At 31.9% G+C, this 15,744-nt stretch overlaps 1 protein-coding gene across 19 annotated transcripts in view; it reads right to left on the bottom strand.

Moving 5' to 3' along the window:
- Positions 1-1,718: 1,718 nt before the first annotated feature.
- Positions 1,719-15,744, bottom strand: part of LOC147384351 (B2 protein-like) — a 29,617-nt gene continuing 15,591 nt past the window's right edge. The window contains exons 5-10 of one of the 19 annotated variants that reach the window (XR_015173013.1): positions 11,970-12,099; positions 11,571-11,614; positions 10,643-10,743; positions 5,071-5,231; positions 1,958-2,011; positions 1,719-1,865 (exon numbers count right to left, since the gene is read on the bottom strand). Coding sequence is in view for 4 of the 19 variants with exons in the window: in XM_086426565.1 (XP_086282691.1) it covers positions 9,916-10,026; positions 10,643-10,743; positions 11,571-11,614 (256 nt within the window). In the remaining 15 variants the exon portion in view is untranslated. Of the gene's footprint in view, positions 1,866-1,957; positions 2,012-4,288; positions 4,553-5,070; positions 5,232-8,047; positions 9,271-9,723; positions 10,205-10,642; positions 10,744-11,570; positions 11,615-11,969; positions 12,109-15,744 lie in introns of those variants that run through there. The other 18 variants (XR_015173011.1, XR_015173014.1, XR_015173012.1 and 15 more) reach the window with 18 other exon arrangements.

The raw sequence follows: 15,744 nt of genomic DNA, 5'->3' as shown, positions 1-15,744 counted from the left end.
TTTTCGAGATCAGGTCAAAACGTAGTTCAAATAAAAAACTACCCTCCCAAGGTTAGTAGGTGTGATTTATAAAGAATAGGCTATTGCTTTTATATAGGCTACAAAGGGCTTAAGAAATGATTTTATTTCTTTTAAAAAAAATTTATGGGTGAAAAAGGGAGGATGGTTCGGCCAAAGGTCTCCTCAAGTGAAACACTTTGATATGGCTAAGGCTCTAGGAACCTGATGTCTTAATCGGTTGTCGAGTTAGGTTTTTTTTTTTAAGAACAAACGTCCCAGACTAGTCTTCGATCTTTAGGATTTTCATAAAAACTTGAATGTCACTTATTGAGTGTGATGAGCTCACTTCTCTTCCATGACATTAAGTTCTTCAAGTCTGCTTGGATTCACTCAATTCTTCAAGATTTTCCGAAGAATTTTCTTTTTAGTGATGAGAAGTATGATAGTTCCTTCTTCAGATTTGAATCTTGTTAGTCTTGTCGGTAGTTTCAAATGCATCAATCTAATAACCTTGATTTTGAGTATCACCTTTTAGTTCATATCTCAATCAGTCTAGCATTCAGGTGCAATGGGATCTGTTGTTAGCCAGTATAGTATCTGTCACATCTCACAAGACTATATGAAAATATTGTCATTGTCGAATTTCTAAAGTAAGTCTACTAGTTTCTCATGTTCCTTTGAGGACAAGTCGGTATCAAATCACCCTTCTTAGGTGCATTATTTAATTCCAATATTTAACAAATTCGTTTATTGAACTTAAGACACTTTTTCGTGTTCGATTTTATACTTGAAACATTATTACACGCATGATAATTGAAAGACTCATTTATTTCAGTGGAATTGAGAAAAAATTGTTATACCAAAGGTTGACGGACTCTTAACCACAAAATTAAAGATTTAAGATGAATAACCCAAGTCTAATGGCAACGATTGAGTCCAAATGAACTATAGGCCTATAATGACCATCAAAGTGACAAAGATTGGCTGAGGTCTAACCCTGATAGGGTTTAAACCTTGGTCAGATCGCTTGATTAAAACATAAGACTGAATCATTTGTTATGAATTGGTATTCATCTCTGAATCCAAAACTAATTGGTCTAACCGATTTAGCATAGATAGGTATGATCCATTTGCCAATTGGGACAACCAATTCAACTTAACTGGAGTACTACAAATTTGATTGAACCGGCCTGATATTGTGGGTTTGAAATGAACGGTGTAGAACAATTCGCCCACTTACATGTTGGCCAGATTAAAGAATTATAACACAAGAACACCCATAGTCGATTCAGGTCGTGTCTTAATAGGGAGCAAAAATCGACCATGCCCAAAAACCTTGCCAAAAGCTTACAATATTATTTAAAATTTTGATGCATCATGCTCAAGATGAAAATCGCCAAGATCGTTACTATAAAGATGACCATTGCCAAGATGGTTGTTATAACAATTCAAGTTTTTAATGATAGTGTCAATTGGTTCAGGAAGGAGTTTTATTACTCAATAGACCCTAAAATGCCACTTGGACAATTAAAATTAAGGATGATGAATAAGCTAGAATATTTCCACCTAAATGAATTTGGAAACTTTGATATCATGTGAATACTTTTCAAAAGGAAGCAAGTGTCTTCCATTAATTGCCTAGGAAGAAAGATATATAAATAATAGATAGCTAATGACAACATAGTTTGGGGGCAAAGGTATCAAATCATGGTAATAGACCAGCCATGATAATGACCATATAGGCATCAACAGATCAACAAACATACATGAGTTCAGAACTAAAAATCCAAGTTGGAGCTTACTTTGTCCTTCTACATCTTTGAAGTATGGGTTTCCTTCTGAAAAGACAAAGTCATTTAGTGTGCCTATAGAGTGCAAGCGAATAATCAGAAAAGCAACTATAAATGACAAATGACAAGGCAATTTTCTTAAATCTTCATGGTGCACAAAAAAATACCTTGTTATCTCATGGAGTTGTATGTTTGTTATCTTCTAGCAAATTTGCAAACACCTACAATACAATAATATATGTTATAAAATCCATTCATTGTGTTTGTGGATAAATATAGAAGAACAAAAGATCGTGAACGTTGGATAAATCATTGGACTTGAAATTGACATACCCAAGGTCAAAGCATAATTGACCATTCAATAAACCAAACATACTGTAGACACCCCAATTTGAACGGGTCACTACTCGAAAAGGCCCAAAAATACAGATTTTCCAAATAAATGGGCCAACGGGCCTTAAGGGCCCAAGTCGTTGAAAAGTGATATTTTGACCAAACCGAGGCCTCTAAGACCTCTCAATGGTTTAGGAGGCCACCAAAAGGACTCGGCCTACCTTACGCTTTCCCAATATTCACCGCTCTGCTTCCAAAATAAAAAACGTCAAATTTTCGATAAAGTTCACTAACGGGCCTAAAAAGCTCGATTCGCCAACACGTGGCATCTCGATCAAACCAATGATTTCAAAAATTTCAAAAAAGAAAATAAAATTAAAAAACGAGACTTGGGACGCCTACCACCTCCTATACCTTCCACCGCTCCATCTCCGAATAAAAAAAAAATCTAAACCCACCTAAGGCCCATAAATCCTTAATTCTTCAAAATCCATTTTTCTCACCTCCCATAACCTAAACTCAATCCCACATTACCTGAAAATCTAATACCAGCCTACACCCTCAAAATCCATTCCAAAATAACCCCCAAACAATTCCTAAAATCCAAAACCATTTCATAACCCAAGCCCAAAATACTCCAAAACCCCTAAGCCCAAATCCATATCCAATTCATATCCAACCCACAACCCTAACCCATCAACCACTATCCACATCAACCAATCACCATCTTGATAATCAAAGATGACACATGTCATCATCCCATCTCACCTCCCTCACCCAATTACCTACCCCATTAATTTGCTTTAAATGCCATCTATCCACACATCAACCCATCACCTTTTCTCTCAAATCAAACACATCTACCTACACCCCTAACCTATACTTCCCCTAATCTACCCTCATTATTCCCTACAAAACCCACATCTACAACTTAAATCTACACTATCCTCTCAAGTCAAACACTCAACCTCTCCCATCAACCTATCCCAACCCTTCATTTCCACCCACTTTAACACATGGCATCATCTCCCTCACCCTCCCAAAATATCATCAACCACCTCTTTAAATCCTCCATTCTCTTAAATCAAATACCATTTAAATCACAACCACCATCTTAAACTCACCTCACCAAGCACTCACCTCACCAAACACTCCACCCAAATGGGTTGGGTAGGATCCAAACCATTTGGGTCAAAACTCACCCATTTAACCCCCCTTCCCTAAATACCCTCAAATCTCCTCTAAATTACACCCACTTCTCTATCAAATTCATAACCATTCTACCCTTTTTCTTTACTTCACCCCATTATATCCCTAAAATAACTCCTTAACATCTATAAATACCCTCCTCCTCTTCCCAAAAATGGCCCCCAACTTTCACTACAAAATTTCTCCCCAACTCTCTCTCTACTAACAACTATCACCCCTCTCACTAAGAAAAATCTCATCAATTCCCTCACACTAATCCTCCCCAAGTCTCATAAAAAAAATCACGTACTACACTCATCTCTCTCATCATCTCTTCTCTACTCCTTCAACCAAAAAACAGTTGTATTTGCTTAAAATACTAAGGACTCAAGAAGACTCAAAGAAGAAGAAGAAAAGAAGAAAGAAGATACAAGGTGGGTTCAAGGCAATCCCCCCCTCTCTTCTACACCCTCTCCTCCTCTCTTTTCTATCACCCCTCTCCCTTTCATTTTATTTTTTAGGATGAATGGACCCTAAGGCTAAAGGTCTATAAGGGTCATTTCCATCAATGGAATGACCCTATGATCAAGCCGAAAATGAACCCCTATCTAGGGTACAAATGCACCCACGTGGCACGTTGTCTTTCATACCTTTTAAAATAAAAAATGACCGAGTTGAGTTGAGGTTACCACTTTTTAGTGGGGAGAAAAGGGTGTCTAACACCTTCCCTTTTCTCCAATCGAACCACTTACCCCGAATCTCATTGTTTGATTAGTTCCTATCCATCGAGAGTCATTAAAACGTCAAAAATGTCACTTTTTCAAAAAATGCACATCGGGTGACCATTCACACCCACTTATAATATGAATGGTGGCGACTCCAAACCATTGTAGATGTGGTCATCGTAATGACGAAATCCCGTGTCTACACATACAAAAAAAGAAAATTTTTACATCAAATATTTTGGGCTATCTGTAAAACTCAGCATCATAAATATTTGTTATTTTCAATAAAAACATATACAACACATATTTTTTAAACACTTCTTCAATAGTGATGTGTTATATTCCAATGCACCCATAACAGTTGAAATAAAGAGGAATTACAGTAATTGCGTTCAGCAAGAGCATATATCATTCACATATAGTGATTTAAGGTCTAAATTTTTTGAAGAACTTATTGGGTAGGCTGGAACAGCCTTCAGAACATGGCTTGTGAATTGTAAAATGATCAATTGAAATCTGCGTTAACAACTGTGGATTAGAATTCAACCGAATCAATCAAGTTTCTAAATAACTCGTTCTTGGTTCAGGAGGGAAATGTTTAGCACCAAACATTTTGGCAAAACATTTTCAAAACATGGGTTAGAGGTTTTGGAATGGGCTGATTTTTGGTGAGGATGATATCTACGGTGAGGAGACCATCATCACCAAAAATCAGCCCATTCCAAAACTTCTAACCCCATCAAAAATGATTTACAAAAAATGGACGGTCCACGATTTTTTAACTTGTAAACTGGGGCTAGAAGTTTTGGAATGGGCTGATTTTTGGTGAGGATGATCTCCTCACCGTAGAGATCATCCTCACCAAAAATCAGCCCATTCCAAAACCTCTAACCCATGTTTTGCCAAAATGTTTGTTGCTGAACGGGACCCATAGACCCAAAAGAACTCGAGCATGTTTTGGGCTGAATTGAGGAACTTATCAACTCATGAGTTAAAGTAGGGAAAAATTTAGCCTCTATAGCAAGTCGTATTACCTTTTAATCCATTTTGGCTTAATAGGTTTCTTTTCGGAAGGTTCTTAACATGGTTGCTCGGACTTGACCTGCTATGAAATGAGATCCAAGATATTCAAATATCGGATTTTCATCCCGAATGAAGGGCCTGATTATGATACCCCAAACTTCGGGTTCATGACCTGACTCATAACCCGTGAGTTAGGATGTAGATCCGAATATTGAAGGTCAAAAAATTATAAAATTATTTAATATATAAAATATGTATGATTTTGATAAAAATGATTTCACGGTAAACACTTAAAAAAAAAAAAAACTCTATAATAATCCATTCTAGTAGTAAACATTAACAATCCAAAATGTATGATTTTATTCAATTACTAAGACACTTGAAATGATGTATTCACTAAAATGTTTGATTTTCTACTCAGTATTTTTTATAAAAACTATAATATTCACACGTTACAAGAGAAATAATGAAAGATAAATTAAGAAAAAAATAAGAAAATGTGTCTTGTCCCATTGTGGACTAAATATACATAATTTAAAGAAATGGTCACTGCAAATTACAAGTTCAATATTTTTACGAACAGTTGGTGGGGTTGAAAAGCTAATACATAAACTTAAAATTTCGTGTTTTGACTATTAATAGAAAAAGAATATTTATGAGAGAAAAATGAGCCGAAACTAAATTCATTTGCAAAGACAGAAAAAATTCAGATTCCAATTGTTTATTTTAAAACAACATATAAAATTTAATACTCATCCGGTTTCGATGATTTTGCCCATGTTAAAAAGACATTTTCAACCCCTATCAAACCACATGGTAGAATATTCTAAAATAAATAATTTATTAAATGAAATTTAATTTATATTTAATCTAATCCAAACTCGAAAATAAATAAAAATAAAACATAATCTCAATCTATTATTTAAAGAAATTAATAAGCTCAACTTCTTGGATGATTCATCACATAGAGTTCACAAATAAAATAAAATAAAAATTAAAAAAATAAATCACCACATGTTTATCAATGTTTTCACAATTTATTTTGATATAAATCAAAACTAAAATAAGAGAAACGTAAAAATGATTTTTTATTTTTTATAATCCGACTAAGGCACCTCCTTGGGACGAGCATCTGAGAAAATTTGAATAAATAACGTGAGAAAAATTTTCATAGGTACTACTATACTCACCAATTATTTAATCGAGATAATAATCATATCAAGTAAATGAAAAATATTATAAATCTTTTGTTGTGTAACAGATATAAAATATAATTAAATAAATAAAATATGACATGCAAAGGTCTCACTCAAATAACACGGGGTATACATGTACTAGGTTATACATCCACATAACACAAGACCTTCCATGGGACATTGGGGGTCTTTCACCCTAAGACACTCTGACTCTTTCTTGCTCAATCAAGATTTTACCAATCCATTATGCTAATGCAAAAATATCATTTTCAAACTACATTATCATGATCCATTGACCATTAACGAATTCTTCTCCTAAAAATAATATATAAAAAGAACACATAATTTTTCTTACATCAAGAAAAAATGTATAAAAAAACTTCAGAAAAATAAGATAATATTATTATAACGAAAAGACCAAGAAAAAGTATAGATATGTACCTACCTTTTATATATATATATATATATCTGAAAATAAAGTATGTTTTAAACCTTGATTAGATGAAGAACTTTCACGTTTTGTCCGAGAGCAAACAACTTTAGCAGATAGAAATTTTAAGGACTTCTTCGATGATATTTTTCTAACAAATAATTGTGTTTCTCTAAGTATTCTAAAATATGGTGAAGTGAACACAAATTTGTAGAAGCCTCTAGGATTTTTAAAACTTAAAATGTTTATTTTTCTCATCCCCAATAATAACATAAGTTCCTAACAAATTGGTGTGGCCTTTATCCTATAATTTGCACTCATTTAGGCTATAATACTCCCTACTTCATCATGATTATTGATTTTTGAATCACATGAAAACATCTTAGAATTTGAGGTAATTAACCAATAAGATTAAAATACATGTTACTTTTGGATAAAAAAAAAAAATGGTTCATTGCAATAAAAAAGTGACACATGGCATGAGAGAGTTTTATAAATTCAAAATTCTTAAATTTATCGGATAAGCATCAATTAACCACCCCATTTTCTCTCTCATAGTTCAACAACAATTTAAAATTCAAAAATAATATGTTGAGGTATCTTTCATTTTTGAAAATTTCAAAAAAAATCTCTGTTCTTTAGACTTCGCATAAAAAGACAAAAATACCTTTTTTTTTTATTTTTTTTTTTAATTTCTCATTTTTTTACTAATAAGACCATCAATATCATAATATTATTTTTAAAACTTTATTATATAATATATCATGATAAAATATAAGATTATTACAAAGTACATCATATAAAAAAAACAGAGAAGTAAAAAAATACATGAAAGGCGAAATAGTCTAAAAATCTTTTGCCTCTTAAAATTTAGAAAATCTAATGTTTTGTAAAATTATATTTTAAGAATTTTTTATGTTTTGGGCAATGTGATATTTTGACAATTAGGTGTCAAAAAATACAAATTACTCAAATAAAAATGACAATTACGTCCCTAGTATAAAGGATTTCGTATTTTTTAATTAAGTTATGATTTTTCGAATTCAAGGGTTCATCAAATTCATGTAAATAAGAAATATTTTTTTTACAAAAATATTTTCAAAGTGACTAAACAATCCCTAAGTGAAACAACTTTTTTTTTTTTTTTTCTTTTTTTTTATCTTTAAGGAGAAAAAGATTATAAGTACAAAAAAATGATAGAATAAAATTTATATCTATAAGTTATCAAGTATGTTTTACCAAACAGAAAACATACTTTTATATATATATATATATATATATATATATATATATATATATATATATATATATATATATATATATATATATATATATAATATTATATTTATACAATTCATCATTTTCAGGGTATTACACTGATTCAACACTTGCATTGTTATCTCCTACACGTGCCATAAGTGAGGTGTTAGATTAAATAAGCATCAAGCTTTTAATAGTTACCAAAAACAAGAAACTCCCACATCAACTAAATATAGGTAAAAGTCATTCTCAATGAGAGACAGCAACCAAGGTTTAAAGAGGCACAATATTCATAAATGGCAAAGCTTTAATTACCAAAGTAACTACAAATTTTTAAACAGAAAAAATGATGAATGTGAAGGGATAAAATTGTCTCCCATCTCATTCACACAATCAACATGCATCCCGAAACGAACACGTTACATCAATTAAAGAAGACTTTTATCTTATTAGGGAAGAATTCCAATTTAAGAAGATTCTCTCCCTTTTATATTATTACTAATTTAGATAAAAGGTAATAGAATCAATTGTAATTTAAGTAAAATTATGATTCTTTTTAGGATTTTTCTATTTAAAATTCTTGACGCCATTGTAAAAAAAGATGAGAGGAAGAAAAGGGGAGACCAAGGTAAGGAGGTCATGTAATAAACTCAGATTTATAGTGGAACGACTCCCCGGGCATGTGGATGTAGGTACATTTGCCGAACCACATAAAAAACCCTTATCTTCTTTATTTTTTCATGTTCTTTTTATTATTTTGTGGATTTAATGATGAGATCGTGATCGATATTGATTTATCATACAATCGACCTCTATAAGGAAAAAGCAGAGAAATATCACATACCGATTTGCAATTTTTTATAGATACACAAAATTAAACCATCAAATGAGAAAATTAAACCAACTCATGAAAGAAAAAATAACTTACCTTAGATTAACACCCCATTATACATGAGTGAAGGAAACTCATAAAAAGCTTTGCATTTGAGGTTCAAAATCGATTCATTAAAAAAGATTAATCACAAAAGGAAAAATACAAAAAAAGAAAATGAGAGAAGACAGAGACCCTGAAAAACCCTTGATTTTTTTCTACATGGTCCCATAGTTATCGAATTCCCCAAAAAATATTTCTTTGAAAAAGATTGGTTTTGAGGGGAAAAAAATACAAGGTTTTCAGTTAAAGAATGCAATATTCCATAGGTTTTTTGTTTCCAAAAACCTATCTTTCTTTTGGTTTGAGTAGGAAAATAAAAATTTACATCTAGAAAAATCCATCCTTTTTTACCTACTTCCCACAATTGATATCTTCACCTGAAGTTTGAGGACTGAAATGCATGCAAAACAGAAACAAAATGTTAGAATCCAGTGAGAAAATAACTAAATAAAGAAGCAAGAAAGAAAGGAAAAGACACTACTTAGTCCAGCTTACCTATAAAAAAAAGGAAAAAAAAGTAAGGGATTTCTTGTCTTTGCCAAGAAGACATGGCTTTGGACAAAAGGGGATGGAGGAACAAGATTTATTCAGACAATCCCAAATCTTGGGAATCAGGCTTTGATGATGATGACAACAATGATGATAATGTTGTCTTTGTTGCCACAAGTACTAATTAAAAACATATGTAAATAAAATTAAGATTAGCTTCTACCGAACACAACCTACAGCAAGCTCTTCATTTGAACCAGCAAAAGACCTAAACTCCATTCAAACAATCTCTAGTTATAAAATTTGAAATGTCCTGACTATAAAACACAAATATAGATCACATTGTAACAAACTATTCAAGCAAAGCCACCCTTACCACGTAGAGTGAGGCTAATCTAGCTTGATGAAGATCATTGGAAATCAAACCCCAACATAGGTAAATTATGGGAATAAGGATAAAATATTCCCTATTTGATATCACTAACTCTAACAAATGTCAAACACAGAATTATTGTTCTTGAATAAAAAATCGAAGTTAAAAATAAATTTAAGAAAAATACATGAGAAGACTAAATTCCAGAAACTGAGAAAGAGAGACTTGCCTTTGAAGCCAATTGAGGAAAGCTTCCAACAACCCCATTGATTGAAGAACAAGAACCTAAATCGAAATATAAAGAAAGATTAAAAAAATATGGGCTTTGAATTGAATAAAATTGAAGAAAAAAAACGGTAGAAATCTATTTATTACACAAAAAAGGGGGCTGCGTGGCAAGATTGCTTGTACGTGTGTTGTTCCCCTCGTAAAGATCATATAAGTTGTCTCTCATATGCATATCCTTTTTAGAACAAAACCCACGGTTGGATCTAAATATTTCATTTTTTTAATCTAACAATGATTAAGAAAAATTCATTTAAAAAATAATAAGCAGCTCTATTGAACAAAATACCATTTTTTCGTTTACGTCCTTTTTATATATAGGGTATAGATTACAATGCCATAATTCACTAACAAAGCCCCACGAAAGACACCCAAAGGCAAGCAGAGTAGGAATTGAGGTCCAATAAGGACCCAATTAGATAGGAACTGATTCAGGATTTGGTAAAATTCTTATTAGATTAGTTTCAAATCAACCTTGATTTGATCCAAATCTGCTCCATTGACAACTATCATACTCTCATTTTGCTTTATACATTCCTTATGCTTTGATATTGATCTTAGATGAAAATATCAAATGTCAATACAAATATAGTGGAAAGGGAAAAACAATGCAAACCTCAAAAATTCCATGGAGTTGGTGGGCAGAATAGTTGTAGAGGAAATTACGCCACCCTCGAGTTATTGTTCTGACTGAATCTTTATATCTTGGAGGAAGACCTGAAAATTAAAATCACAAATAACCAAATTTTAAATCAAAAAAGAGTTTGGTATAAATAAACCAAACATACCCACTTAGTACCCCTCAATTACTAATACAATTTTCATAAATCAAAGATTCTATCATAAATCTAACAGCTTTCCCTATCCATGACAAATACCCATTAATCAGATGTGGCCATGGATCATAAATAACAGAAATTTAAACCAAAAAAGTGTTCGTATAAATAAACAAGAGATACCCACTTGAATAGAACCCCTCAATTTTCATTAAATGTTTTAATAATCAAAGATTCTGTGATAAATCTAACAGGTGACCCAATCCATGAACACCCATCAATCAGATGTGGCCATGGATCATAAATAACAGAAATTTAAACAAAAAAAGAGTTTGTGCAAATAAACAAGAGATACCCACTTGAAAAAAACCACTTTATTTTCATTAAATGTTCTAATAATCAAAGATTCTATGATAAATCTAACAGTTGACCCAATCCATGAGCACCCATCAATCAGATATGGCCATGGATCATAAATAACATAAATTTAAACCAAAAACTATGTTTGTATAAATAAACAAGAGATACCCACTTGAATGAAATCACTCAATTTTCATTACAATATTCAATAGTAAGAGATTCTATCATAAATTCTAACTAACCTAATCCATAAACACCCATCAATTATATGTGGCTGTGGCTAATTAATTGAGTGGTTAAGAATTAGATGCAAACCAACATGGCTTAAATCAATAATTTATTCTTTTATAAACCATAAAAAATAAAAGACTCAAATTATGAAAAAAAAAAAAAGAGAAGAAGAAATACCTAGAAGTTGCCTTTCCAAGTTCTCTGGTAGGGTATCATTGGTGCTGACAAAGATATACGAATACCCATCAATTCTTAAAAATAATAATAATAAACCAAAAACAATTTGAATTTCCCATTTTTGCAGAGTAATTTGTCATCGATGAAACTCCAAAAATAAAATCAAATAATCTGAAACAAAACAGTAAAATAAACTGACTACAAATTCCCATTTCTTACAAAGCAATCTATCATATAAAATCAAAATTCTGCTTCCTCGTATTTAAAAACCCATAAATTTGAACAGAACCCAAAACTCAAATGAACCAATAAATGAAATAATAATAAAAAATTAAGTAAATGAGAAATTTAAAACATTTTTGTTTATGTAGGTGTGGGGAGAAACGAACAGAAACAGACCTTCTCTGATTGATAATGTATCGACATGTTGGATCAATGTTGAGAACGTTGGCTCCTAATGACTGGAATCATCTTTAAGAAATTCAGTTCCATTCAAATCCATCGAATCATGTTGCCAGAACACGAAAATCTGTAAAAACTAATTAATCCAGAAATTGAGATACCAGAAACAAAGACCTTTTGAACGTTCGAAACAAACAAAGCAAAAAAGGAAAATACCTATATGTTTCAAATGTGGAAAGACAGGACACTATAAAAATCAATGTAAAGTAAAACAAAAAATAAATGATCTAGAAATAGATGAAGATCTGAAAGAACAATTAGAAAATCTAATGATAAATTCTGAATACAATAGCACTAGCAGTAGCCAAGAAGAAAATATAATTGAAGAAATAGCCTCTAGTTCTAGTGAACAAGAAGAGAAGAATCATTCGCTACAATTTTGTAACACAACTTGTAAATGTAAATCAATAAACACCTTAACCAGAGAACAGAAAGTACTATTCGATTATATTGACAAGATACAAGATCCAGAACTACAGAAAGGATACTTATTACAATTAAGAGAAACAATAAAGAATGAAGAAACAAAATCCCAAGAGTTCCAAGGATATAATTTACAAGAAATATTTAAGAGAATAAAGACACCAGAAAAAGAAGTAACAATCCAAGACTTACAGAGAGAAGTAAATCAAATAAAAGAAGAAATAAAAAGATTGCATATTATAAACAAAGGTCAACAAGAATAGATCGATTTACTAAAATTTACCAAACCAAAGCAAAAGGAAGTAATACAAGATGAGGAACAAACAGAAGAACATTTTATCCAAATAATTAACAAAATACAATTCCAGAAATGGTTTGTCAATATAGAATTGGTAATAAACAAGGAATTCACAATCACAATTGTTGCTCTAGTAGACTCAGGAGCAGATTTAAACTGTATACAAGAAGGTATAATACCAACAAAGTACTTTGAGAAAACTACAGAAGGAATATCAACAGCAGATGGATCAAGTTTAAAAATAAAATATAAACTTACCAATGTCCATATTTGTAACCAAGGAATTTGTATAAATACTCATTTCATCCTAGTAAAAAATTTAACCCAGTTTGTAATTTTAGGAACACCATTCTTAGCATTAATACAACCCTTCACAGTAGACTCAAAAGGAATAAGATACAAGTTATTAGACCAAGATGTACAATTTGAATTCATACAAGAACCCCAAGAAAAGGAATTAGATATAATAAAAAACAAAACCATAACAAAAACAATTAATCTAATAAATAAAAAGAAAAAGCAGTTAAAGTTTCTGAAACAAGAAATAAATTCATTAAAAATTGAAGAACAACTACGAGATCCAGGATTGAAAATAAAAATACAGAAATTTAAACAAAATCTTGAAAAGGAAGTATGTTCTAATTTACCCAATGCCTTCTGGCATAGGAAACAACATGAAGTCCATTTACCATATGAACCAAACTTCATAGAAAAGGAAATCAAGACAAAAGCAAGACCTATTCAAATGAAAAAGGAAGATTTAGAATATTGCAAAAAAGAAATACAAGACTTATTAAACAAGAAACTTATCAGACCAAGTAATTCCCCATGGAGCTGCCCTGCCTTTTATGTCAGAAAACATTCAGAAATATAAAGAGGAGCACCCAGATTAGTAATCAACTACAAACTTCTAAACGAAGCCCTTAGATGGATAAGATACCCAATACCTAATAAAAAAGATTTATTGAACAGACTATATGAAGTCACTATTTTCTCAAAATTTGATATGAAATCTGGATTTTGGCAGATCAAGATAACAGACAAAGATAGATATAAAACAACATTCACAGTACCATTTGGACATTATGAATGGAATGTAATGCCATTTGGCTTAAAAAATGCTCCCAGTGAATTCCAAAAAATCATGAATGACATTTTCAATCAATTTTCAAAATTTATCATAGTATATATAGATGATGTCCTTATATACTCAAGATCAATAGACCAACATTGGAAACATCTAGAAGCCTTTGTCAATACCATTAAACTTAATGGGTTAGTAATTTCAGCCCCAAAAATAGTTCTGTTCCAGACCCAGATGAAATTCCTAGGACACAATATCAAAGATGGAACAATAATCCCAATAGAAAGATCATTACAATTTGCGGATAAATTTCCTAATGAGATCAGGGACAAAAAACAGCTACAAAGGTTTTTAGGAAGTCTAAATTATATAAGAGATTTTTATCACAATCTGCACATCATAGCAAAACCTTTGTTTCAAAGATTAAGAAAGAAATCTCCAGAATGGACCAAAGAACATACAGAAGCTGTCAAACAGTTAAAATTAAGATTAAAAGAAATACCCTGTTTAAATATCCCAAACCCTCAATCATTAAAGATAGTGGAAACTGATGCAAGTGACATAGGATATGGAGGAATATTAAAACAAGAAATGGATAAAAAACAAGAACAACTAGTAAGATACACCTCAGGAATTTGGAATCCTACACAACAAAAGTATTCTACGGTCAAGAAGGAGATTTTATCTATCGTTTTATGTATTTCCAAATTTCAAGATGATTTGCTCAATCAAGAATTTATTTTAAGAATAGATTGTAAATCTGCAAAATTTGTTTTAGAAAAAGATGTCAAAAATATTGCTTCAAAACATATTTTTGCTAGATGGCAAGCTATATTATCTATTTTTGATTTCAAAATAGAATATATAAAAGGAGAAGCTAATTCTATACCAGATTTTCTTACCAGAGAATTTTTGCAAGAAAAACAAGATGAGTGAAAATCCATTAAAACCTAAATCCAAGAGTTCTTATGCAATGGCAACAGCCACTCCAGCAAAAATCACTCCAGTCAATCCTCTCCAATTTGGATCACCAAGTAACCTGTCCAACAAGTTTCAAGTTTTAAGTACCACAAGTCCAATAAAATCCTTCTCAGGATCCATAGCAACTTCTTCAACCCAAGAACAAGAACCCAGCTCACCCTTTTCTCTAAGGCCTCAATACATCTACAAGCCCAATTTAAGCCCAATAATGACAATAGAACCAGAGTTAGAAAAGTCGTGTCCAAAAATAATTGCTCAGTCAATCTTTGTCAAACCAAACCATTTCATCTCTTCTGTCCATACCAAGACCCAAAAGTTCTATGAGTTTATACTCGTAGACTCAGATTCTACTCTCATCACCCATACTCCAGACAAAAACGACCCAAATAGAATCTCCCACTCTAAGTGCCAGATTCTAAAAATCCTTACTCTCACCACCTGGGGACAGAACCCCAACACAATGAAAAAACTATCTCAACCCTTCAATCCGCAATATTACAATTACTGGGATTACCAAAAAGCCTGGTTCAATACCTTTACCTTCCAAAATGATCAATATAACCATTCCTGGTTTTTTCTCTTCAACAATCAAATCAAAATCCAATTCCCAAATTGGTTCGCGGAGTGGTGGAACCAATATGGACCCATTCCAGCCATCCTCCCAGCACCAGTACAGGAAGGATTCCAATATTTCATTCAAAATTTCATGGCCCCAGATCATTTAAGCCAAACTCCCAATCTATTGACCTTCTTTGCTCAATTCTCCCTAGCATGGATTTGCTGCTGGGAATACTGCATAGGATCAATATCTCAATTCCATCCAATACCAACATTCTCAAGAAAATTCAAAGTTAAATGGTGGGTAAATTTACAATTTGACAAAGCCACTAAAGCAGGGGTGACAGCTTGGTTACACAGTCATCCCC

This window comes from Akebia trifoliata, chromosome 15, assembly GCF_017979445.1.
Source record: "Akebia trifoliata isolate Shusen 1 chromosome 15, ASM1797944v1, whole genome shotgun sequence".
Lineage (NCBI taxonomy): Eukaryota > Viridiplantae > Streptophyta > Magnoliopsida > Ranunculales > Lardizabalaceae > Akebia > Akebia trifoliata.
This window is presented reverse-complemented; position numbering and strand designations above follow the sequence as displayed.